The sequence below is a fragment of the Pleurodeles waltl genome, chromosome 4_1, assembly GCF_031143425.1.
Source record: "Pleurodeles waltl isolate 20211129_DDA chromosome 4_1, aPleWal1.hap1.20221129, whole genome shotgun sequence".
NCBI classification, from domain to species: domain Eukaryota; kingdom Metazoa; phylum Chordata; class Amphibia; order Caudata; family Salamandridae; genus Pleurodeles; species Pleurodeles waltl.
The window spans coordinates 169,806,133-169,833,013 of NC_090442.1; the positions used below are offsets into that span (position 1 = coordinate 169,806,133).

The 26,881-nt window shown below is 45.1% G+C and overlaps 1 protein-coding gene and 1 long non-coding RNA gene across 3 annotated transcripts in view; one reads left to right on the forward strand and one right to left on the reverse strand.

Moving 5' to 3' along the window:
* The first annotated feature begins 8,975 nt into the window (after window positions 1–8,975).
* Window positions 8,976–26,881, forward strand: part of LOC138287515 (uncharacterized) — a 394,908-nt gene continuing 377,002 nt past the window's right edge. For both annotated transcript variants that reach the window (XR_011202228.1, XR_011202227.1), the window contains exon 1: window positions 8,976–9,080. This is a non-coding gene — a long non-coding RNA (uncharacterized lncRNA). The remainder of the gene's footprint in view (window positions 9,081–26,881) is intronic.
* The window catches only part of LOC138287514 (rho crystallin-like), a 118,197-nt gene continuing 116,859 nt past the window's right edge, over window positions 25,544–26,881 (reverse strand). The window contains exon 9 of the mRNA XM_069227981.1: window positions 25,544–25,793. Coding sequence (XP_069084082.1) covers window positions 25,751–25,793 — 43 coding nt within the window. The 3' untranslated portion in view covers window positions 25,544–25,750. The remainder of the gene's footprint in view (window positions 25,794–26,881) is intronic.

Sequence of the window (26,881 nt, forward strand, 5' to 3'; positions counted from 1 at the left end):
TAGAAGGTGAAGAGGGAGATGCAGAGGAACTCTGATGAGCTCTTGCATTCGTTATCTGAAGAATTCCCTAAAGCAGAGACGCTAAATAGCCAGAAAAGGAGGTTTGGCTACCAAGAAAGGGGGATTGGCTACCAAGAGAGGTAAGAGCCTATCAGAAGTGGCCTCTGACGTCACCTGCTGGCACTGGCCACTCAGAGCAGTCCAGTGTGCCCCCAACACCTCTGTTTCCAAGATGGCAGAGGTCTGGGACACACTGGAGGAGCTCTGGGCACCTCCCCTGGGAGGTACTGGTTAGGGGAGTGGTCACTCCCCTTTCTTTTGTCCAGTTTCACGCCAGAGCAGGGCTGGGGGATCCCTGAACCGGTGTAGACTGGCTTATGCAGAGATGGGCACCATCTGTGCCCATCAAAGCATTTCCAGAGGCTGGGGGAGGCTACTCCTCCCCAGCCTTCACACCTATTTCCAAAGGGAGAGTGTGTAACACCCTCTCTCAGAGGAAATCCTTTGTTCTGCCCTCCTGGGCCAGGGTTGCCTGGACCCCAGGAGGGCAGAAACCTGTCTGAGGGGTTGGCAGCAGCTGCAGTGATGATCCCGAAAAGGCAGTTTGGCAGTACCCGGGTTCTGTGCTAGAGACCCTGGGGATCATGGAATTTTCCCCCCAATACCAGAATAGTATTGCGGTGACACTTCCATGATCTTAGACATGTTACATGGCCATGTTCGGAGGTACCATTGTGACGCTATACATAGGTAGTGACCTATGTATAGTGCACGCACGTAATGGTGTCCTCGCACTCACAAAGTCCGGGGGATTTGCCCTGAATGATGTGGAGGCACCTTGGCTAGTGCCAGGGTGCCCACACACTAAGTAACTTTGCACCCAACCTTCACCAGGTGAAGGTTAGACATATAGGTGACTTATAACTTACTTATGTGCAGTGGTAAATGGCTGTGAAATAACGTGGACATTATTTCACGCGGGCTGCACTGGTAGGCCTGTGTAAGAATTGTCAGAGATCCCTATGAGTGGCAAAAGAAATGCTGCAGCCCATAGGGATCTCCTGGAACCCCAATACCCTGGGTACCTAAGTACCATATACAAGGGAATTATATGGGTGTGCCAGTATGCCAATGTAAATTGGTAAATGTAGTCACTAGCCTGTTAGTGACAAATTTGGAAATCAGAGAGAGCATAACCACTGAGGTTCTGGTTAGCAGAGCCTCAGTAAGACAGTTAGGTATCACACAGGGAACACATACAGGGCACATACTTATGAGCACTGGGGCCCTGCCTGACAGGGTCCAAGTGACACATAGACTAAAACAACATACATACAGTGAAATATGGGGGTAACATGCCAGGCAAGATGGTACTTTCCTACACCCCCTCCCTTGCCAGAAGCCCAACTTACCTTCTTCCAGATGGTCTTTTGGCAGTTAAGAGGAAGGGGCACCTGCCAGCAGCGTCCGCCAGCAGAAAACCGCCAGGCCGTATCACAGGTCATCATACAGCTGGTGGCCTTCAACTGGCGTGGCAGTGCTGGTGGTAGCAGCACCAGTTTATCACCATCTGCCAGTATGATCACTGCTGGATTTCCACCCTTCTTGTGGTGGAGGTCAGGCAGTGATCGTAGTATGCCGGACGGATGGTAGCCGCCGTGACGGTATTTTGGCGGCCGTCACCACGGTGGTAGGCGTTTTTTACCGCCAAATACATAATGAGGGCCATAGTCTATCAATCCAAACACAAGGGAGATTTTTATACAGCACACATCCTCAAGGTTCCTACTTCAAGGTTTTCTCATATGCAATAACGAAAATATTAGGAGGTATGATAAAATAAAGTAACTGCCTAGGATCACACCATTTTATTTGCTGGTTTCACATTGTGTAATTTATCCACTAGATGGGTATCAGTTTCTCGCTCCTGTTTGACATCATAGTTTATTGTTTTGTTTTTCATTCTTGGTGCACAATGTCAGAATGTGGGCAGCTGGAAGAAGCCACAGAAAGCTCAGTTCATTTTGGCTTGAGAATGAGCTGAACCAGGGGCTGTCATCTGGCTGAAGCCGCAGGTGCTTCATCCACCTCTGTACTTTACTTTGGGTATTCTGTGCCTGAAATAAGCTTAGATGTTGCTGCCAGTGTGATACAAATGCTGCCCAAATTATGTGTTTGTATGTTTACACACTGGATTGGGCTGCTGCTGCAGATGATGTTGATGTCTGTGCATTAGAGAGAAGCTTGCATTGTTTCTGGCCAGATCAGTATGCATTCTATGGGTGTGAAGGGCATGTGCATTCCTGTCTGGTGCTGTACCCGTTTTGTGCATGGAACTTTTGCTGTGCTTGTGCATCAAGTTTGCACAGTGTAGTTCCTTACACTTTCACCAAATCTGAAATGCTGCTTATTTGTATCTAAGGGAGGCTTTAAATAAGGCTGCCCGGTACCACACTTGTTCCATGTCTTTGAAGGAAGCTGTAGTGGCTCTGCAGTACCACACTTATTCCATGTCGATGAAGCAGGTTGGACTGGCCCTGCAGCCACACTTGCTTCATGTCTTTGAAGTAAGCTTGCACTGGGTGGCACTGAGGTACAGTGCTTGTTCCATGTCTTTGAAATAAGCACTGGTCCTGCAATACCACACATGTCCTTTGTCTTTCACAGAAGATTGTTATGCTCTTGACTAGCACTGTATCTCTCATACATGTACACAGATGACCTGTGGTGCTACCTCTACATGTATTCTATCTTTTTCTAAGTGTTTTAGATCTGACCAAAAGTCTATTTTAGGTGCCTGACCAGCCTCACGTTTTCTAAAAAATAATACATAATCTTGCTTAGAGAAAATTAGATTTAGGTAAGCCCATTTCAGTTATTCATCAGAATGTCATTCACATATTGGTTCAACCCTTCAGTACAGTATACATACAATTGGGCAGTGTATCGGCCCTCTTCAGCCATTGGCTTTGTTGCCAGTGTTGGCTCTGCCAGGTAGGTAGTCGCTGGTCTTTAGCATTACAGGGGGATGTGGACCTCAGGAGATATTTCCTATAGTTCATCCCCAAGCAACTCACCTGCAAGGGAAAACTAGTGCTATTTGAGTAATGAGAGTACCAGCAACTCCTCTGCCATTGCTACTGGACCACAACTTTCTTATGCACAGTCCCAGGCCTCATTGCTGCAAGCTTCAAAACCACTTCATGCCACAGTTTTGAAACGGAATTATGCACAGTCCGTTCAGTTTTATGTGTGCTGAGCCATAGCTATGCTTTAACTATGTTATTATCAGTATAGCAGTTGCAGCTTGCGACAACCAGAAGGGGGGAAGTGGTGCACAGGGGTGATAAATAACAATTACATAATAAAACAAATGTTTAAAAACCACTTACCTCCTCCACCGTGCGCCGCTCCGCTCCTCCGTCTCCTCGCTGCAGGCACAGGCTTCCAGCCTGCCCTGCCACCAATCCTGCCTCTGCTCAAAGCAGCGTCAGGATTGGCTGGGAGTGCCCAGCCAGGGTGCTCCCAGGCAGACTGGGAGCCTGTGCAGGCTCTCTCCAGCCCAGCAACTATGTTGCTGGGCTGGAGAGAGCCTACTGGGCATGTGTGTTTGGCCAGCTCAATACGTCCGGCCAAACACACATGCGCTCTGAGGGGAGTGCTCTGTGCACTCTCCTCAAGTGCTCATCACCCCCAAAGCCCCGCCCCTTTTCAAGAAAACAATAATAAATGCAGTTTATCATCATTTTATTGAAAAGATTTTGCAGCTGCCGCTTCTGGCATGGGGTGCGGCGGAAGACATGACATTCCTCTGCCCTAATGGAGGATCCGCTCTGCAGTATAGATAGATATATACATTCTCCTGGGATTCCTCACCTTCGGGAAAATCCAAGAGATGGCACAAACTGGTACAGATAAACTTGTTGTTTAAAAGTGTTTTTTAATTTCATAAATATAAAGTGAAAAGTGTGAGGATCCACAAGGAAAAGTTAGCCTACTCATTTCGACAAGAGCCTTTGACTGGGCCAACCCATAGTGCAGTGCAAAACATCTATTCAAAGGAACATTCTCCTTTTTGCCCACACCTTTTCTTAAAAGTGTACACACACAGAGCGCCTGAAAACAAATAATTGCATCTCTGCCTATACAATCTTTTTCAATCAATCAGAGTAGTGACCTAATTCATACACAAAAAAATATACAGTATACATTGGAACTATAACAGTTATTATGCTCCATTCTACAGTTGCAATTCTGGTGAGGTACCTACTCAGTTTGCCTAAGTTGTCACTCATTAATGGTAAAGTATAATCGATCATGTAATAACAACATAAGTCATCAAAAGTAGATAAACAGTATACATTAAAGGAACAGCAGTAATTCTGCTACCTTGCACAATTACAATTCAGGTAAAGAACCATTTAACCAAGATCTCAAACAACATCACCTTCTCCCAAAGAGCAACTAATCTCATCACAACAAACAAACAAACAAATTCATGACCATGTGCATACTCTATGATGGTCTTTATAGGCAAAGAGATTATATCAAACAGCGTATATCATAAATAATATCAATACAGTAAAAGATTAATATATTCAGATGTGCAGAGAGCATTATTTTGTGCTATTTATTATTATTGTTGAGCGTGGGACAGAGAAAAGATGAGCGGCGAAGCCTCGAGTGAGTCATGATGCCACTCCCCTCCCTCAACAATGGTAAAAAATAGCATTTTATACCTGCACATCACCGTATATTGTTTATGTCATGGTATTTCTTTCATGTTTACTTACTTTAACAAAAGATAATTTGTACAAAACCAGAATGTACATCATGCAATTTGCGCAGTATGGTAAAATCACATTAAAGTAACATAGTATATATTTACAAAGGTGTTTTATTCATGTAAAGTGCATAAAGTAAATATTACATGCAATCTGTAAGGCAGTAACGTGTTTTTTTCATTTCAATTTTTCTCTACCGTGAAAATAACAAATATGAGACCTTTGCACCGTAGCAATAAATGTGTGAATGTGTGTTTATTATTACAGTTCCTTTAAATAACATGGATTATTGGGGCAGGTTTATTTTCACTGTCATGGCATAAAGATAAATATGTAAATATTTTCACTGCCATGCATTGATATAAATATTTACATAGAAATACCCCCTTTGTAGAGGCTGCACGCAATAAAATTATTTTGTCTACTAGTCAAATTAGATCACAATTCGTTGCACACATCTTGTCATATTAGACCTTACCTCTTCAAACCATAGCACACGACCAAATACCAGGCTACAGTCCATCATACTCAAGGACAAAGGTACTGGAAAGACACAATTTTGGTTCCATCTTTAGATGTTACAGAAATCATATAAACATGTAACCGATATCATATATATTGTGTGTCTTGACATTGCTTATGTAAAGTGAAGCACCAAACCGTATTATTGAAGGTGGATTTATGGTAGAAGACTAATGTTTAACTTTAACATGTACTTTTGTAGTTCTCATTAACATATGCATTTATGCATTTGAGTTATATCGCTTCATTGAAGTTTTCATATATATTCATGTTTCATTTATAATTGTTGCCTTTATTCTATAATTGTAGGATGCACTTATAATCATGTACTTTGGATGGGCACAGCCAAAAACCTTAAGCATTTGATTTCCTGTGTTTATTCTATAACATGAAGTTTTGCGTGCACTGCAATGTTCTTTTTCCTTGAAAGTGTGTTTGTGTGTCTCCACATTAGTGAAAGGCATATTGTGTATTGGAGATAGTGAAGTCCAGGAGGATACATTAGCAAGGATGAGAGGCGCTAACGAACTAAGAAGAAAATACTCCTGTTTGTGTATACGGAGCAGTCCTGATGTTCAAACCGTAGGAGGGGGGGACTTCATGAAAGTTGCCAATTTCAACTGTGTGAAGAAGGAGAACTACTGGTGCTGTTGATGTGAACTTCTTGAAGGTTCTGTGGGTTTAATTGGTATACACAATGTTATTCAAGAGCAGATTCCCTTGAGACTCTGAGGAGTGTAGACCTCTCTACTATTCTCTTGTATGGCTTTATGCTATGCAACACCTTTCTTGGAGACCTTTTACTGAAGTCTATGCTATGCTGACTCTTTCCTAGTTACCCAGAACCAGTTAGGGTTTCTTAACTTTAGTTTAGTCTTAATATAGATTAAATTCGATTTATTTATGTTCAGACAGGAGAATTCTATTTCTTATCTTTTGTATGGCCTCAACTGAAATGCTTGTATATCTTATGCTAATGTGATTTAACCTTATTCAACGCTTTGGTTTACCCTTGACGGTTCTGTACTTATAAAGCATGTTTTTTTAGATTCATTTACATATGTTTGACCCTTAATGTGTAATAAAATGTATTTAATTTTACCACTATTGTTTTGGTCTTAATGTGTTACACTGTTAATTAGACTGGGAAATCAAACTAACTTCCCTTTACCACTCAGGCATCCTAAAAAGATCTATCAAGTAACTGGATTTTATGGAAAAAATTAGAAAGTTCACAATTGAGTCTGAAAAAGTCTTCCGTGGGGGTTGGGACAAATCCCAAGCCGAGGTTACGTTTCTATTTTCAAAATAAACCAATCGACCCACCACTTGAAGATTCCGGTTTAAGAAAACCCTCCACTTTTGTTCCCCCACCCTCAGCTATTCCTTGTCAAGTCCTTGCATTTGAGAAGGCGGTGTTGTCAGATGTTTCCAGGTTACGACCCAAACATCCTTTTATCAACATCTCCACCACTGAAAAGAGGGAACTAAGGATATTGGCTAACGACGAGAGTATTGTGATCAAACAGGCCTATAAGGGAGAAGCAATCGTTATAATGAACGCAGATGACTACAGACAAGAATGCTTACGTCTTTTGAGTGAACCCACGTATTATGCCCCCATCACTAGGAACCCTACTCCTAGACTCCAATTATAGATTAGGACCATGATAGAGGAAGCGTTGAACAATTCTTGGATATCTCCAAAAGAGGCTGCATTCCTGGACACCACCAACCCCCGGGTCCCCTATTTGTACTGTTTACCAAAGATCCATAAGGGCAAACTTCCACCACCTAGACGACCTATAGTGTCTGGTATTGGCTCGATTCTCGAACCACTATCTATCTTTTGTGATCATTTTCTCCAGCCACTTGTTAAAGGGTCTTCCACCTATCTACAAGACACTATGGATGTTTTGAATTTGATCGAGACCATCAATAGTACAGTGGAGGTACACAGATTGACTACCCTTGATGTGGAGGCCCTGTACACCAATGTACCTCAGGAGGCAACACTGCAATAGTGAAGACGGCCCTACGCGAAGGCCCTGGGAATCTGTCTTGCCCAGTTAATTTTAGCATGCAATGTGCAAGACTAGACCTTTTGATTTGTATTAATCATGGTAAATTGTCTACATGTACATATCATAAGTCCACGGATCACAGTAGCTTACTCTCATACGATAGTCACCATCCCAAATCCCTGCGTGACAATTCATCCTTTGGACAATTTTTACGGTTACGACACAACGCTAGGTCACCAAATGTGTATGAGACTCAAGCTGACGACCTGCAGACTAAACTACATTCTAGCCAATACCCACCTCGAATTGTTAGCCAAGCTCAGAAAAGGGCTAGTAATAATAATCGTGAAGCCCTTCTACTGACTAACAATAAGGAACGCAACATGCAGATGACCTGTGTTTCAACTTTCATTCCTTCATCTAATGACATTAAGAAAGAAATCAATAAAAGGTGGTCGATCCTAAACAGTGGCGGTGAGATGATCCCTAAACCTTTGTTTTCATTTAAAAGGACCCACAATATCAAGGATATGGTGGTGCACACTCACCACCCGAAGTAACTATAGGGACACTACTCAAATGACCCTTTGGAATCTTCCTCCTGTGATGGGGCATTATCCGTGTGGGCAATGTAGTGTATGTCCACTAACCAGTAATACTAAGGCTCTTGACTTGGCTCCGATAGGACAATGCACCTGACAAAACACACCAGTTGTAACACCAGAAACTGCATCTATATGATTACCTGCCCATGTAACTTACGGTATATATCGGCATGACTACCAGACCAGTTAAGACAAGAATTAACAAACATAGGAGTAACATTAGGTGTGGACATGTGACAACAAAATTGTGTGCCCATTTCCTAGAAGCACAGCACACCCCTGATGACCTAAGATGGGTCGTTTTGGATGCCCCTAAGTTTGGAACCGAAAGCACACGTTCCCTCTTCAGATTAGAACAACGTTGGGTTTTCAAACTCCGGACTAATATAAGTGGACTAAATGATGATATACCTTGGGTCACCTCGTCCCAGTAGCCACTATGGGTCCTCTCTTTTTTGCCAGGTTTCTCAGAGTTTTTCCTGGTTGGTGACTACATACTGGAACTAGTACGAAAATTCCATTGGTCTTTTGTACATTTTCTGTGACTCTTTATTCTACCCAGTGCACGACTTTTCTAGGTACTGAGGTAAATGGAGTCGCAGGTGGTTTTGACCCGTTGGGGATTCTTTTTGATATAGCCTTACTGCATATCTTTAGATGGTATCCATCCTTTGGGCTCCATTAAAACGGTGATAAAACAATTTTCCCTCGACTTTAGAATGATCATTAATTGAGTGCCCCTTAGTTGGGTGAACCAAAAATCCTTTTTTATGTGAATATAATTTTTTCTGTGTCACTAAGTCCCTTTTTTTATATAATATACGTTTTCAAATGAATACTCTTGAATTAGACAATATTTCTTAGTCCTATTTGGAACCCTTGAGTTACTGACATTAGCGAAATACACTCAAAATGACAACGTGCCTGTTAAACCTTGTCTTAAGTCCTACTTCACTTCTCATGAAACTTCCAGGACACTGGCTCTGCTTGAGCCGTCTTCTATTTCTGTGTCCTCACTCGCGCGGCCCGGAAGTGCGGTGTCTTTCACTTTCTACGATTTTTAAATAGGAACTGCTTCACCTGGCGGGCCTCAATTCGGGGAGAAGCCGGGGTAGGTTCCAGACAAGCGGACCGCTGCACACATTGTGAGTATTTCCTCACTCTTGTGGTTTTGAGATATTGATGTTGGCTGTACATTTTAAAACTACAAGAAGCGCAGTGGCTAGCACAGATCTCCGTGTGCTAATGCCTTGGCTTCGGTGTTGTCGTATTTGAGCTAAATGCTCCGTTTCCCACCTTCACGTTAAAATACTGTGAAATTGTGTTTGTTTTCGACAGGGTTTGTAAAGATCGTTTTACATCGCCATTTTTTAACCATAGTTTTGCAATACTTTTGACTATATGTCCCTGATGTTTACAATGGTTATTTGTCTTGGGAACAGCAACGTGTACTTGATTAAGACCATGTTTAAAATGTTGACTATGTGTGTCTCTCTGCCTCCCCCTTTTTCTTGAGTGTGAGTGTACCATGACTTGACATTTTGTCTCACAATATTCAGGTCTCAACTACTGTCTTATTTCAATTTTTGATCCTTGTTTCTGATATTAGCTGCAACAGTCCTAGGCTTGTACCTTCCCAAGGAGTGTAATCCTTTAGTTGGGGATGGTAAACTCATTGGTTTTCACTATATTGCATTATGGGCTCCACCCTGTTTGTGCACTGATTCGGCATGGGTTGCGTTTGAATACACGAGATGCACTTTTTTTGCTCTGAATTAATCAACCTTTTCTGTACAGGGCGACCTCTTTGTTTAGTTGACCGGACGGACAATATACTTACATGTAAGGGACTGTAGTTGAAATTTTTTGTCCTTATAGAGTCCTAACAGTGTCTATATTTTTGGTCCTTCTGGAGAAGTTTTCTTTTTGTTTTTGTTGGTCCTGATGAAGCGTTATTGGATCCGTTTGGACAGCCGGACGCGAAACATGTTGACCTGTGTTTAGAGGCGATGTCATAATTTCCTTGCCCTCATTCATTATTAGAAAGTGGTTGAGCATTACTTCTCACATTATCACTTTCAAGTTGTTTTTAATCTTAGTCTAAATCCTCTGTTTTTTAAAAAAATTAAATGATTTGTTTGTTGAGGTTTAGAACCAATTTTAATATTTTCTCTCCTTCTTGATTAGTGTCTGCCCTTAGGCACCACCTTAGACATTCTACTCCGGCAGCCACTGTAAAAGATCTCTGGCAAAGAGCCCCCTCATGGGGAGCCCGTCAGACATCGCAGCACAGGTCTGACGAGGAGCATCCCCGATTATGAAGTATGAACGGGTGTGTGAGAGCTCTTGCTCCTAAACTTGTAGGTTCCCTTTGTTTTCCTTTGGAACAGTGTACTCTTTGTTGTGTTGTTATTATTATGTGTCTGTCCTCCATTGTCGCCAGGTCCACCAGGGTTATGTACACAGGAGGATGTCTCCATCTCATATTCATCCTCAGCGGTTGAAGCCTAGGGAGAAAAACGGTAAGGAGAGGGTCATAATCACACATCTAGTGCAATAATGATGCTTTTCTACATTTACATAACCAGTATGTGAATCCGAGAGTCAGTTGCTGTGCCAATGTCTGCTGTGACACAGTTAGGTGCCATGGCCTGTGCCCCCTTGAAATGGCGGCTGCCTGACCTATGAGGAGGGACAGGTGGAAATGAGGTCATTCTGCTGGCATTGTGCGCCATTGCGGTAGGCGGTCGATGACCCCCGCGCAACTTCGCATTGGTTATCATTGGGCCCTATGGGTTCCAGGAGCCAATGGCGATGTACGCTGGCGCTGATGGTACGCACCACTGCGGACGTGACCGCCATTTTCTATCTCTTCACTCACTTGCTACCTGACCTTCAACAGGAGAGGACCTACACTGCAAGTGCTGCTGAGACCTGTGTCTTGAAGCGACAATGGCTCATGTGTCTTGGGAAAGGGCCCCTGCCTTCACTACGGAGGAGTTGGAGAGACTGCTGAATGGGGTCCTACCCCAGTACACGTTACTCTACGGTCCTCCAGACAAACAGGTGAGTACACTGCGAGCATAATGTGTGGGCCATGAATGTATGGAGTGCTGTGTATGTAAGCCGCATGTAGGGGGGGGCTGATGCGCCCTGGCCAGAGTGCTGCATGCACGGTTGTCAATGTATGTGCGTCAGGGGATGGGAGGGATATGGTGGGCCATGAGTGTGACATTCCGGACGGTTAACTAATTCCCATTTCTGCTGTCATTTTCCTGCACGTCAGGGCCCATCAGAAAAAGGTATTTGGCGTGCCATCGCCAAGGAGGTGCGGACCCTGGGGGTCTTTGACAGGCGGAGCACCCACAGCCGCAAACGGTGGGAGGACCTGCGCCACTGGGTAAGGAAGACGGCGGATGTCCAGTTGGGGATGGCCTCCCACCGAGGAAGGGGTGTCTGTCATACCCTGACCGTCCTAATGATCCACATCCTAGCGGTGGCCTATCCAGAGTTAGATGGGCGCTTGAGGGCAACACAGCAGCCACAAGGGGGTGAGTAGAAATTCTGATTCATTACTTAGTGCGCGTTAAGCTTTTACCTGGGTGGGGATGTGGTCTGTGGGTGCCCCTAGGCCAGGGCGAACATGGCAGGGTAGGTCCCTTGTTGGGCAGGCTCTGAAGCACTCCAAACCCAATAGCGTTAGTGGGCATCTACTACTAGTCAGGGCCCTGTTTGTTTCAGGTGGGCAGCTGATGGCGTTAGGCATTGTACCCCATGGGCTGGTGACTGGCACTGTAACTGTTAGTGCACGGCCTGGTGTATAGGGCTGTTCCCTATGAGTTGTGTACGCCAACGGTAGTGTTGTTTCTGGCACTGACCAAGTGTATCCTCTGTCTCCCCCCACCTTTTTGTTTTGTCACCCTGTCCTTGTGTGCATTTGCATAATCTGGCAGAGGAGCAGTGGCACCGGCAACAGAGGGAACTGCATCCCACATGGCCCTGGAGGCCGAATCCACCGACGGTGAGGGCACCAGTGGGACGGAGGGCGAGGGGAGCACCACGACGGGGACAGGAGGGGACACCACAGACAGCGACTCCTCCTCCGATGGAAACTCCCTGGCGGTGGCGGACACATCTTCTCCCACCCTAACAACAGGTACAGCTCCCCCCCACCAGCACTGCCCTCCCAGCAGCCCCTCAGCGTGTTTCCCATGCCCACTCACCCAGGAGGGTGGGCATCTCATTTGCCCCAGGCACCTCAGACCCTGCCCCAGTCAGCCCTGCTGCCCTCAGTGAGGAGGCTATTGACCTCTGAGATCAACAAATGCATACCTGGAGGGCATTCACTCTGGCGCAACAGAGAGCATTTCAGGCTCCTTTTTCCGCACTGATGGCAGCCATTGTACCTGTCTCTAGCCTCCCCCCTCCAACTTCCTCTACCCAGTCCCAATCCCCTCAACCCCAACCTATCCCAAGCACACCTTCAGACCAGCATTCACCCAAATCAACACACAAAAGTGGCTCAGGCAAACACAAGCACCACACTTTATCACACAGGCACTCACACAAGCACCATTCCCATGCAGACACACCAACATCCACTGCCTCCACTGTGTCCCCTCCTCCTTGTCGTCCACCTCCCTCCCACTAGCATCTCCACTCACACCTGCATGCACTACATCCTCATCCACTACCTCTATCACCAGCACGTCCATCATTACACACCCCTCACTGACAGTCACCACCCCCACATCCATGCACACGCCCCCTGTGTCCTCTTCCAGTGTGTCTGTGACCCCTCCTCCCAAAGTACACAAACGTAAGCACCCACCCACCCAACAGCCATCCACCTCCCAACAGCATCCAGCTCATGCACCTGCACCCAAACTCAGCAGACAGACACCTCCCACAACCACTCCCTCTTCCTCCACTCCCAAACCTTCTCCCTCATCCTGCCCCAGTGTCCCTAAGAAGAATTTCCTGGCAAACATTGACCTCTTCCCTACCCCTCCTCCCCCATCCTTCCCCTCAGGCCAGGGTGGCCAAAACCCAGCCCAGCACCTCACCACCAAGTCCTCGTCCACTGTGGTTCCTGCAGCTGTCAGAGGATCGAAGGGGGCACCCATTAGCCCAACCAGTGTGCCACCAACCCCTGTCAAGGTTAAATCCATTCGTCACCTGGCAAGGTGAAGAAGGGGACAGCATCCAGCAAGGGGAAGGAGCCACAACCACCCAGCAAGGCCACCTCAAAGACTCCAGCTGCCAGACCCAAGGTGACACCACCATCTACCAAGGTGAGGAAGGGACACAAAACACCAGGCAAGGCACTTCAGCCATCCAAAGCTGCAGGTGAAGGCCTTGTGGCTACCAGCAGAATCGCCAGCACCACTAGCAGCCCCGCTGCGAGCACCCCTGCAAGCACCGCCACCTGCACCGCCACAAGCACCACTACTGTCAACAGCAGCAGCCCCAGTGGACAGCTGTCCGAGGCTGCAGGAGAAGGGCTGAAGCCTCCCCCCACCACTGGCATCACCGGCACCTGCACCGCGGCCACCACCACCACCTGCTTCGCCGCAAGCACTGCCGCAAGCCCCGCCGCAAACACCGCCACCTGCACCGCTGACAGTAGCACCACTGCCAGCAGCCGCAGCAGCAGCCCCAGTGGGCAGCTGTCCAAGGCTGCAGGAGAGGGGCTGGAGCCTCCCTCTACCACATGCAGCACCCCCACCGGCACTACCACCAGTGTGCAGCCATAGCCGCCGCCGAATGGTCTCTCGCCCTTCATCCATGGACTATCATGCATCCTGGTCACTGCAAATTTCGTGGCTCAGACACTCAGGTGAGGGACCGTGAACTGCCACACCCCAAGTGCTGCATCACTGGGCACAGAGCCACCTCCAGAACCAGTGGAGAAAGGCATCCACTCACTCTATCCTTGGCAGGATGAAGCAGACTTGGCACAGAGTCCCCTCCAGAACCAGTGGAGAAAGACATCCACTCACCCTATCCTTGGCAGGATGAGGCAGACTGGGCACAGAACCCCCTCCAGAACCAGTGGAGAAAGGCATCCACTCACCCTATCCTTGGCAGGATGAAGCAGACATGGCAGAAAGGCCCCTCCAGAACCAGTGGAGAAAGGCATCCACTCACCCTATCCTTGGCAGGATGAAGAAGACTGGGCACAAAGCCCCCTTCAGAACCAGTGGAGAAAGGCATCCACTCACCCTATCCTTGGCAGGATGAAGCAGACTGGGCACAAAGCCCCCTCCAGAACCATTGGAGAAAGGCATCCACTTGAGAGACTGGCTTTGCACTCCCCAGGACCAGGCAGTGGGCAAACCACACACTTGAGAGGCTTGAGGGACTGGGACCAGGCAGTGGGCAAACCACCCACTTGAGAGACTTGGAACTGTGGCTTTGAACTCCCCAGGACCAGGCAGTGGGCAATCCACCCACTTGAGAGACTTGAGAGACTGTGGCTTTGAACTCCCCAGGACCAGGCAGTGGGAAAATCACCCACTTGAGAGACTTGAGAGACTGTGGCTTTGCACTCCCCAGGACCAGGCAGTGGGCAAACCACCCACTTGAGAGACTTGAGGGACTGTGGCTTTGAACTCCCCAGGACCAGGCAGTGGGCAAACCACCCACTTGAGAGACTTGAGAGACTGTGGCTTTGAACTCCTCAGGACCAGGCAGTGGGCAAACCACCCACTTGAGAGACTTGAGAGACTGTGGCTTTGAACTCCTCAGGACCAGGCAGTGGGCAAACCACCCACTTGAGAGACTTGAGAGACTGTGGCCTTGCACTTCCCAGGACATCGCTGTGGGCATGGAGTTCCCTGCAGGAACAGTGGCGTTGTCCCATCTTCCGGATGAGGTGCCCCCCCCTTCCCCATCCCCCTGAGGTGCCTGTGTGTTTTCGACCTGATGCCCCTGCAGCGTTCTCTCCGTATTGAGGCTGGAGTCAAGTGAGGGTTTGGCCTATGTGATATGGCCCTGTGGCCCACGGACGTTGCGAGTGGACAATGTACCGCCTTATGTACATATTGTATATATTGTAAATACTGTTTTTGAATTTGTAACGTATATCTGACTATTTCTAATGTGACACTCATTTGACTCAATTCCTTTTGTCCTTGCGTTCTTTAAGAGGGTTACTGGGTGTATATTTAATGTTGTTGCATGTCTTTGTGTGTATGCTGTTGGGGGTGAGGGTGGGGATGGGGGAGTTGCGTGTGTATGTCACTCTCTTCTTCCTCCCCTCTCCCCTGTCTGCTAGGTGCAGTACTCACCGTGGTCGTCGCCGCTGACGTTCGTTCTCCTGGTAGATGACAAGAAACACCAACATCGGTAACACATGGAGTTCGGGCTGCATGGCGTCTTAGTTCTTCCTTGAGTGTCGAGAGGTGAGTGGTTTCCCTTCAAAGTACTGTTTCCGCCATGCTTTTGATGGTGTTGGTACCGCCCCGGAAAATCTGGCGGATGGGCGGGTTGTGATGTGGTGGGCGGTACATTGACTTTCGGCTGTCTGTTGGCGGTTACCGCTGCGGTGTTTGTTGCTACCGCCATGGCGGTCGGAGTGTTAAAGTGGCTGTATGTGTTGGCGGTTTCCGCCGTGGTTGTGATTCCATTTTTTTTACCCCCGGCCTGTTGGTGGTGTTACCGCCACTTTAACACTGACCGGCAGGGTTGTAATGAGGGCCTTTGTGCCAGATCTACAAGAAAGTGGCACATCGGTCCTGATGCGCCGCTTTTCCTGCGCTGCCCCGCCACATGACACATGGTTGCACTGTATTTACAATAAGGTGCACCTTGGCGCTCCTTTCCACAATAGTGTCTTAACTTATGATGCTGTTATGGCGCTTTGCTGGCTGGATTAGCACCATAAATGATGGCGCTAGTGCAGCAAAGCACTATGGAGGCCCATAGATTACTATGGGCTCATCACTTTAACACCTGCCCCAAGCAGGCGTTAAAAAATGACAGAAAAAATGTTGCAGTGAAATCTTGAAGATTTAACTGCACCATTTTTTGCGGCCTCCCTGCGTGGGAACACCCCCCTTGCATACATTATACTTGGCACAGGTATAATGTGGCACATGGGTTTACAAAGTGGCGCAATGCTAGCATTCCGCCACTTTGTAAATATGGCACGGGGAAATGGCCTCCTTAACGCCACACTAGCATTAAAAAAACTACGATAGTGTGGCCCAAGGAGGACAAAGGGCTTTGTAAATCTGGCTTTTTATTTCTATTAAGTATAATGGTAAATCCAGGAGGAAGCTGCGAGCCAGCTCTGCAACTGTCTATGACTCCCCACTCCAACATTATGCACCTCCCAACCAGCTCCCCCACCACATTCCAATGGAATCCATGTATGACATCACGTTGTGTGAATAGAGAACTCAGATCAAGCCCAAATACAACACCTCCCAAGCATGAAGGTTTTTATGAGGCTGGCATCAAAATCCTAAAACGTATTTCAAGATAATTAGTTGTTATCCTTTCCTGCCTCCAGCAAACAATTCTGCCTGCATAAAAGCTGGTTAAATCCTTGTATACCTCTCTCCAAATGGGTAATAGCTAATGTGAAGCCAGCAACGCATTCCCTTCTACACACAGTATACACAAATGGACAAGGAAAACAACATTTCAGTTGGCTGTACAAAACCCTGCAAGCCAGTGAATTCAGCTAATTATAATTTGCAGGAAACATGGGTAGCCAAAATTGGCTGAGTACTCCACGTTTTATACAAAGCTTATCTCACTCCAGTCAAGTTACACAAATCATCCCTGGGGCGTGACCATGATGAGTGACACCCCACCTCCGTGCTGATACCCACCATGTGTTCTGGAACAACCTATCCTTAGTGGTATTATGGTGAGCAGTAATAGAACCTTGACAAGACGCATAGGGTTGCCAGGCCCGTTAATTCTATCTAACACATTTAAACAGCATAAAGCGGCAACCTCGCTTCTAGGGTTGGGGCCGTTAGTGGATAAAAGATCAATTCTTTTAAAATGGAAAGAGGCATTCCCTGGACACGACATGGAGCCACACACTGAAAAAATAGGCCTAGGCTTAGAGTAAATCAATGTATAGAAAAAAAGTTTGAGGAATTCATAAACTGCAGATCGCTAGTGACTGGGATGATACATGGGAGAATCTGGAAGCAATACCTAGTGACAAAACCATGTTCCTGTAGACAGCTGTGTTGGTACTTGATGGCAGGAATTGTCTCTGATCCAATGCTTAATGATGACAGCTCAATGCCTGCTTATTCCTTGGGGTTCTACCCTCGTCCCTTAGCAGTTTCTATAACAACATGCTGATCCCCGATTGTTTGATCATGAAAATCATGCCACAACTTGCTCCCCACTTGCAGCACCTCCACTCATCTCCAATTATTACAACTAGTCCGTAGTACTCCTGTGTGCTAAATAACCCATTTTTTGCACAATCTTCCCTCAGTGTCTGTGCAGTACTGGTGGGGTTTGTTTAATACCACTGTCTGTGATTGTGTGTTTGAGAAACTACATGTAGGGAGGTAGCCTCTTTCTAGTCTTGTTACCCCCACTTTTGGCCTGTTTGTGATTATATGTCAGGGTGTTTTTACTGTCTCACTGGGATCCTGCTAGCCAGGGCCCAGTGCTCATCGTGAAAACCCTATGTTGTCAGTGTGTTTGATATGTGTCACTTGGATCCTGCTAGCCAAGACCCCAGTGCTCATAAGTTTGTGGCCTATATGTGTTACCTGTGTGGTGCCTAACTGTATCACTGAGGTTCTGCTAACCAGAACCTCAGTGTTTATGCTGTCTCTTTGCTTTAAAATTGTCACTGCAGGCTAGTGACTAATTTTAACAATTTTCATTGGCATACTGGAACACCCTTATAATTCCCTTGTATATGGTACCTAGGTACCCAGGGTATTGGGGTTCCAAGAGACCCCTATGGGCTGCAGCATTTCCGTTGCCACCCAAAGGGAGCTCAGACAATTCTTACACAAGACTGCCACTGCAGCCTGAGTAAAATAACGTCCACGTTATTTCACATCCATTTGTCACTGCACATAAGTAACTTATAAGTCACCTATATGTCTAACCCTCACTTGGTGAAGGTTGGGTGCCAAGTTACTTAGTGTGTGGGCACCCTGGCACTAGCCAAGGTGCCCCCACATTGTTCATGGCAATTTCCCAAACTTTGTGAGTGCTAGAACACCATTACACATGTGCACTATACATAGGTCACTACCTATGTATAGCGTCACAATGGTAACTCCGAACATGGCCATGTAACATGTCTAAGATCATGGAATTGTCACCCCAATACCATTCTGGTATTTGGGGGACAATTCCATGATCCCCTGGGTCTCTAGCACAGAATCCGGGTGCTGCCAAACTGCCTTTTTGGGGTTTCCACTGCAGCTGCTGCTGCTGCTGCTGCCAAACCCTCAGACAGGATTCTGCCCTCCTGGGGTCTGGGCAGCCCCGGGCCAGGAAGGCGGAACAAAGGATATCCTCTGAGAGAGGGTGTTAAACCCTCTCCCTTTGGAAATAGGTGTGAAGGGCTGGGGAGGAGTAGCCTCCCCCAGCCTCTGGAAATGCTTTGATGGGCACAGATGGTGCCCATCTCTGCATAAGCCAGTCTACACCGGTTCTTGGATCCCCCAGCCCTGCTCTGGCGCGAACCTGGACAAAGGAAAGGGGAGTGGCCACTCCCCTGACCAGTACCTCCCAGGGGCGGTGCCCAGAGCTCCTCCAGTGTGTCCCAGACCTCTGCCATCTTGGAAACAGAGGTGTGGGTGCACACTGGACTGCTGTGAGTGGCCAGTGCCAGCAGGTGATGTCAGAGACCCCCTCTGATAGGCTCTTACCTCTCTTGGTAGCCAATCCTCCTTTCTTGGTAGCCAAACCTCCTTTTCCGGCTATTTAGGGTCTCTCCTCTGGGGTATTCTTCAGATAATGAAGGCAAGAGCTCACCAGAGTTCCTCTGCACGTCCCTCCCGCTGACTGCTCCAGGACGCCTGCAAAACTGCAACAAAGTAGTAAGATGACTACCAGCAACATTGTATCGCCCAATCCTGCCGGCTTTTTCGACTGTTTCCTGGTGGTACATGCTTTGGGGGCTGTCTGCCTTCACCCTGCACTGGAAGCCAAGAAGAAATCTCCTGTGGGCCGACGGAATCTTCCCCCTGCTAACGCAGGCACCAAAAGACTGCAACACCGAACCTCTGGGTCCCCTCTCATCCTGACAAGCGTGGTCCCTGGAACACAGGAGCTATATCCAAGTGACCCCCACAGTCCAGTGATCTTTCAGTCCAGGTTTGGTGGAGGTAAGTCCTTGCCTCCCCATGCAAGACTGCAAACCTGTGTACTGCGTGATTTGCAGCTGCTCTGACTTCTGTGCACTTCTCCAAGGATTCCTTTGTGCACAGCCTAGCTTGGGTCGCCAGCACTTAATCCTGCAGTGCTCAACCCTCTGAGTGGGACCCTCCTTTGTGAGTCTGAGTCATCTCCGGTTCACAAATATTGTAAGTGCCTGATCCGGTACTTCTGCGGGTGCTGCCTGCTTCTGTGGGGCTCTCTGAGTTGCTGAGCGCCCCCTCTGTCTCCTCCTCCAAGGGGTGACATCCTGGTCCTTCCTGGTCCCCAGCAGCACCCAAAAACCTCTACCCCAACCCTTGCACCTAGCAAGGCTTTTTTGCGGTATTTCTGCGTGGAAATACTTCTGTAACATCCAGCACGTCGTGGGACATCTTCCATACAAAGACGAAGTTCCTAGCTCTTTTCGTTGCTGCAGAATCTTCGGCTTCTTCCACCCAGAGGCAGCCTTCTTGCACCTTCATACGGGGTTTCCTGGGCTCCTGCCCTTCCCCCGGACACTATTGTGACTCTTGGACTTAGTCCCCTTGCCTTGCAGATCCTCAGGTCCAGGAATCTATCTTCAGCGCTTTGCTGGTGTTTGTGGTTCTTGCAGAATCCCCCTATCACGACTATTGTGTCCTTTTGGGGTAGTAGGGGAAATTTACTCCTACTTTTCAGGGTCTTGGGGTGGGGTATCTTGGACACCCTGACTGTTTTCTTATAGTCCCAGCTACCTCTACAAGCTCCCATAGGTCTGGGGTCCATTCGTGATTCGCATTCCACTTTTGGAGTATATGGTTTGTGTTGCCCCTGGACCTATGTTCACCCATTGCATCCTATTGTAATTCTACACTGTTTGCATTACTTTTCTTACTATTACTTACCTGTTCTGGGTTTGTGTGCATATAACTTGTGTATATTACTTACTTTCTAACTGAGGGTACTCACTGAGATACTTTTGGCATATTGTCATAAAAATAAAGTACCTTTATTTTTAGTAACTCTGAGTATTGTGTTTTCTTATGATATAGTACTAAGTGATGTAAGTGGTATAGTAGGAGCTTTGCATGTCTCCTAGTTCAGCCTAAGCTGCTTTGCCATAGCTACCTTCTATCAGCCTAAGCTGCTAGAAACACCTCTATTCTACTAATAAGGGATAACTGGACCTAGCACAGGGTGTAAGTACCGCAAGGTACCCACTATAAGCCAGGCCAGCCTCCTACACTACATATCAATGGCAGTCAATGAATGATCACCGTTAATCCTTTCTTATATGTTGAGTGATCTCATCTTATGTGATATTGATCATTCTGATGCATCAAATGAAATGATTTCTGTTAGGTATATGTTGACGCTAAAAGAAGAAACATATTGGGGAATGCTGAAATTCTGTGGTGGAACTCAGGCTCGGCTGAGTTCCACTAAGAATGTTAGTATTCAAAGGGGATGGCTGAGATGTCTTCGGACATTTAAATTATTAAGTTAATAAATATGGATTTAATATACCTCTATAAGCTGTATTCATTGAAGACAAGTATAACACTGGTGAGGAGCGTGAAGATGGAGTCCTGGAAAATGGACATCACAACATCGGGAATGTGTTCTATAAATTCAGGACGTCTACCGGACAAGGGGTATGTGAATACTCTGGTATGATTTGCATGGAAGCTGATCTGCGGGATGCTGAGTGAGGAGCCAGTGTTTTCGTACCCTGGAAAACACTATTTGTACTGAATTTCTCACCTCCTAGATGTCAATTCAATTGGTTAGCAATGACAAGCTGTTGCTACGTTGTGTTATGCAGACATGACGTAATGAGCAGCTGGGAGATGCCATTGCCTAGCAAAAGACGGCCGGGAACAAACATTTCTCACTTTGATGTTTTCATCGGTGATGGGCATCCCGTAAACTTATTTTGCCTGAATTGAGAAGCTTGGAGATGACTTTGCCTACAACACACAGCCGGGAATGTATATTTTTGACCCTGATGTTTTCGTCAGAGTGCGCATTGGCATGCTTTAAACGTATATTGCCTATCTTGACTGTCAGCGATAGGCATGTTTTATAAATAACACTAAACATTTCTCTTTTTTGTCGCCGGCGCTGGGCACGCCGTAACATATTTTGACTATCTTATATCTGTACACAGTGATAGGCACGCTTTTAAAATACACTTCCTCATTATTAGCAGCGCTAAACACGTCTATAACAAAAGTTGGACAGTTAATTTCCCATTAGGATTAATCACACAATTGTAATTGAGTTGATAAACTCATAGGCAAATATGCAGAATGTTACAACTCCCCCATTTTTCTTAACAACTCTGGGTGATCCACCCATTAAGTGGGGAAAATGGAAAAACTGTTTTTGAAAGGTATTCCAGAGTGTGTGGCACATCACTCAGTGCTGAGGGAAGAACGGCACTGTTACTTCACTGTCTTGGGTCCGAAGATCAGGAAGTATTTGATCACCTTCCTGAATATGAAACTTGCATTAGAAAGCTTGACTTACATTATTTAGCAAAGGTCAGTACCATTCTTGAAAGGTACTATTTTGGTAAAAGATTACAAAATGAGTGTGAATCTATTGAAAATTATATAACTAATCTCAGACCTTTAGCATCTTCTTGTAAATTTGGAACTTTGCTTGATGAGAGAATTTGAGATCAATTTATGTTGGGGTGTAGTATTGAGAAGGTACGTGATGGACTGTGGTTACCTGATGATCCTAGTCTAGAGGAAGTCATAACAGTTGCTAAGTAAATAGAACACTCCATGAAGTGTATGGAAGTAATAAAAAAAGATAATAGTAAGGATGTAATGTGATTAGGGAGGAAAAGAGTTTTAACAAAGCAACCTGTGCATAATTCGGGTGTGCAAATTAAAACTAATAAAAAATGTTATAGGTGTGGCAAAGAAGGACAAGTTGATAGAATTCTATACGTTAGAGTGATTTTTTTCAGAAGTCCTGTGTAAAGGAATTCATTAGTTCCAGTTTATTCAATTATATAGGCATGTTTATGAGATATATGGTAAGGTATTAGAATTGATGTCATTTGTGTTTATGAGAGGGAGATGCGTTATATATATGTTGAGGCTGAAAGTAGAAACATATTGGAGAATGCTGAAATTCTGTGGTGGAACTCAGGCTCGGCTGAGTTCCACTAAGAATGCTAGTATTCAAAGAGGATTTGATTGGTGCCAGTGTCGAGCGGATGGCTGAGATGTCTTCAGAGATTTAATGTATTAAGTTAATAAATACTGATTTAACATAACTCTACAAGCTGTATTCATTGATGACAATTATACCAAAGGGTGACCTCAAAGCCATAAATCATTCTCTTTTAGTTTAATATTGCACCATAGCAGAATACTATTAGGCAGGAATAATTCCCACATAAGTGGTGGGACTGGGCGTTTTGAGGCATGATTTGCATTGAACAACCACAAACATGTCTCTATGTGGCCATTCATAGACTCATCAATGACTATTTCTCACTATGAGTATGGTCTGACAGGGATGTAGAATTCCTATTGCCCAACACCCAGGACATAATGTTTGGGGTCAAGGGCATCATGTTTTCATGTTTATTGTGTCCTTGGGACAAGTAGGCCCAACACCCTGCAGCACAAATCCTTTGGCTGCCAGTTTATAAAGAAAGGAACTGTCTGTGGTTGAGGTAATATGTGTGTCTATATGTTAATCCTGTTCAAACTTGTATTTGTAGTTAATTAATGAAAAGCCTTCATTATTAGGGTGAGTGCTGTAAATATACGTTTAAGGTCACACTGCACTACTGACAATGTTTCCAGTTAAAAAAAAAGAAAAAAAGTGTACCCACACATTTGAAAAGTTAAACAATATGAGGCTAAGTATAACGCGCCCAGAATGCTCTCTGATTAGCTGCAAATGTTTGCAGAAACTTGTAAGTAAGAGTGATGATTCTTTACTTTCAAAATACAATGTTCAGAAAGAAATGTAAGTAGGAAAAATCCAGTTTGCTACTATGACATTTTAGATGCTATTTCTTTGAAGCGTCATTTAGTAAAATGTGTTGATGCATGCTAATATTTCCAAAAAATATACCTAATGGAAAATCAGTGTAACCGTTTTCAACAAGATTACGGGAACCATGAAAATAAACAAACATAGGCAAAGCCAACCGATTTAACATTTTTTGGGAGTCTTTTGGTTTCATCAATGCATGTCTTGTTTTGACATGGCTTTTGTAACACTTTATTGTTGTGGGAGTTGCCTGGCCCTCACCATTGTAACCAACACTGACAAAAAGAAAAAAACGTTTTTGGCCTCAAAAAGCACACATTGCCACCAGTGGCGTAACAAAGGTCCTGCAGCCCTCCTCCAGGGGGTCACCTGAGCACAGCACCTGCCCTAACTGAGTATAGAGGGAGGGGGGCCCTCTATTTTCTTTGCAGGGGGGCACTCTAGTTTTGTTACACCACTGATTGTCACAGTAGTTCCTGGCACTGAACAAAACTACTTTGTGTGCCAATATGCTCCTTGTGGAAGGGCAGAATGCAATCACTCACAGTAAAGCCAGCCAATAGATAGAGTATTAGAAGTTTAATAAAAACAAAACGTCTTTGTTAACGCCAGACCTAATTAGGGACCCAATGCTTTAAGAAAAAGTCACAAAAGTGCACCCATGGTATATGGCTTTGAATTTGTGGCTTTCCTGAATTCACAAGAACTTACAGAAGTAGACCAGGAAATCGTACTCCTAGAAAATATTTGTGAACTGTATTTTAGCGCAAGCAAATATGCATGTGTAGATTTGCTCATGTGAAAATCTATTGAGTGTTTACAAGTTAATTTTCCCTCCAACCACTTTTTTCCCAACCCTGGAAAAACTTCTACTTCTGCTATTGTCGGAAGTAAATTTCCAACCTTTCTCAGTATCGGAAAAGATTAGAGAAGAGCTGGTGAAAATCCTTAAAACAGGCAAGTTAGTAGGTTTGCAGACTCATAGCCATTCCAACCCTGGAACTATTGCTTACGGTTTCCTCCAACTGGAGCTTTTAGATCCGTGGAAAGGGGACAAAATAAGAACATTTCTATAGTAAGGATTGAAATTGCAAGTTTTGAAGCCCTACTACAGTAGTAGCCCTGGCATTATCAGAGCTGCTATTATCAGAGCTCTTACATAATGAGATTGCTGCCATAATTTGGCGCCGCACTACATTGCACCAAAGGGACAAGTAGAGTTTTTATACAGGACAAGTAGATTTAAGAAGCGACCTGTCCTATAGGCACACCCTTGGTCCGAGATTTGTTTCTGTCAAGTGCAGGAGTAAATCTCTTTCCAAGGTGTGAATTGGAATGGAACATTCCCCAAACTTTAAAGGGTGCAGAAGAATGGGTTTATACTTAGCAAAAGGTATTTTCTCTGTGAATAAAAAAAGGAAGATGTCATTGTAGAAAGGCATTGGGGTCTGACATTATGCAATGTTCAACTGCCAACTGTACAAATGCAAGCAACTACGCAAAAAGTATTACATTATGCATAAAAGGTTTTGTGGATTCCCAAAAGCATAAAGTTCCACCCTTAGTATATTGGTGTTTTTGTAAACCAGCCCGTTTCCTGGTTGTCAAAATTCTGAGAACTGAAATACGTTCCTACAAAAATATTGTAGCCAAAATCTTGTGAAGTTTAGTGTGAATAGATAACCATATATTTACTATTCTTAACTTCACATCCCCATATCCTGGAGAATTATATATTCACAAGGTACAGATATGCAGAGATGGGTATATAAATCCTATGCAAACGTATTGATATTTTTGTAGTGCTATATTCTAGTAGTACATCCTTGGAGACATCCTAGACATGCTTTTCCCTAAAAATAATTCCTTTTCTGTGCAACCCTAGGTTTCAGGTGCTCTGTAACATCAAGTGGTTTTAGGTTATATCAATCTTCTCGTCCATCAATCTATGATAAAATTCACAGCATTGATCCCATACCTACCAATCTACTTCTTCCTTCTAGATATCAAAAAGGCAAACATACACCAATATCCTTCACCAAAGGCTGTATAGAGTTATGTTTGAAGCTGCAGTTTTACGACCTACATTTGCAACAAATTATTGCGTCGGTGGCCACATTACGCGGTCAAATAATTTGTGTTTAGAAAATAGTAGTAAAGGGAATGTCATTTAGGTTTTATAACAAAAGGTTAGCTCAGATTAAAACAACCACAAAACAGATTTTATTGATTTTGACAGGGTCTTGCTGTGAATATGACACCTTAATTCTACACACATTAATGAACATAAGTAACACAAAATGCAAAAGCAATCCTGAGGTCGGCATTTGTCATGGTGCTAGATGACATGTTCAGGTCACCTACAAAGTTGGCAGTTAAAGGATTCGATATTTATATGCAGATCAATGTTTATCTTCATGACTTCAACAGGTATCAAGAACTGGCTTCAGTATTCATCATGGAATGGGTATTCTGGGTGATCCTTCATTCTGTAAATTAGATAATATAAAATCTTAAAGTTCACATCCGGGTTAAGGGTGAGTGTTGGTAACAGATAAATGTAGAACATAAGAAGCAGAGACCTAACATTCTAGATCACTTTTGAATGAATGAAGACGGGAGCCAAAAGAATGTGTCACTGCCATGTATGAGAAAGATGATGCTTGACTTAATTTAGCAAAGAAGAGTCTCTAGTACCAAGCTCTAGATCTCAGCCAAGCTGTGTGAACTCTGTATCTGTGTACAATAACCTGCCAGACTTTGGGCCTAATTTAGATCTTGGCAGATGGAATACTCCATCACAAACGTGACGGATATCCCATCAGCTGTATTACAAACTCTATAGGATATAATGGGATTGTAATACGCGCACAGGATATCCATCACATTTGTGACGGAGTAATCCCCTCTGCCAATATCTAAATCATGCTCTATCTCACATAAAGACTACAGCTACCCCTAAATAAAATAACCCACTTAGTATTAGTTATACGGAATGTGAAAATAATTTTTCCGAGACGTATAGATATAAATTGGCTTCTGGCATGTGAAGAAGCCATATTTTAAAATATGGTTGTAGTAATTAAATGCACTGCAGGCCGAATTCTCCCTGTGATGTTTGATTACCCCCACCACTTGCAGGCCTTTTACGTCTATACATCTTATGGAAAAAACTAAAATGTTAATTGTATAAAGAAATTAATATAGGCTACCAAATGAGAACATGTTGAAGCAGGACATTGATTGATCCATATTCCTGCCAGGTCTAGTATCATTGCAGAAAGACCAGCATCAAGAGGATGCTCTTTCCATCCGGCCTCATTGTAATGAACCCAAGTGACAGACAACCTGTCAGCTGCCATAGTCAAGACCCTCTGCAGAGGCATAGATGCCAAACCAAGCCAAGTAGTGGTAAGCAAAATCTGCACTGAACTTACGCCTTCCCACTGCTATATGCCAGCAACAGGAACTTAAGTGTTACTCCACCTCTTTAGATACATCATGAGGACATTCCAGCAAATCAACTCTAATGATCCCATCATGACCGTGGTTCTGACCCCAAGAAGCTTGTGCTAAC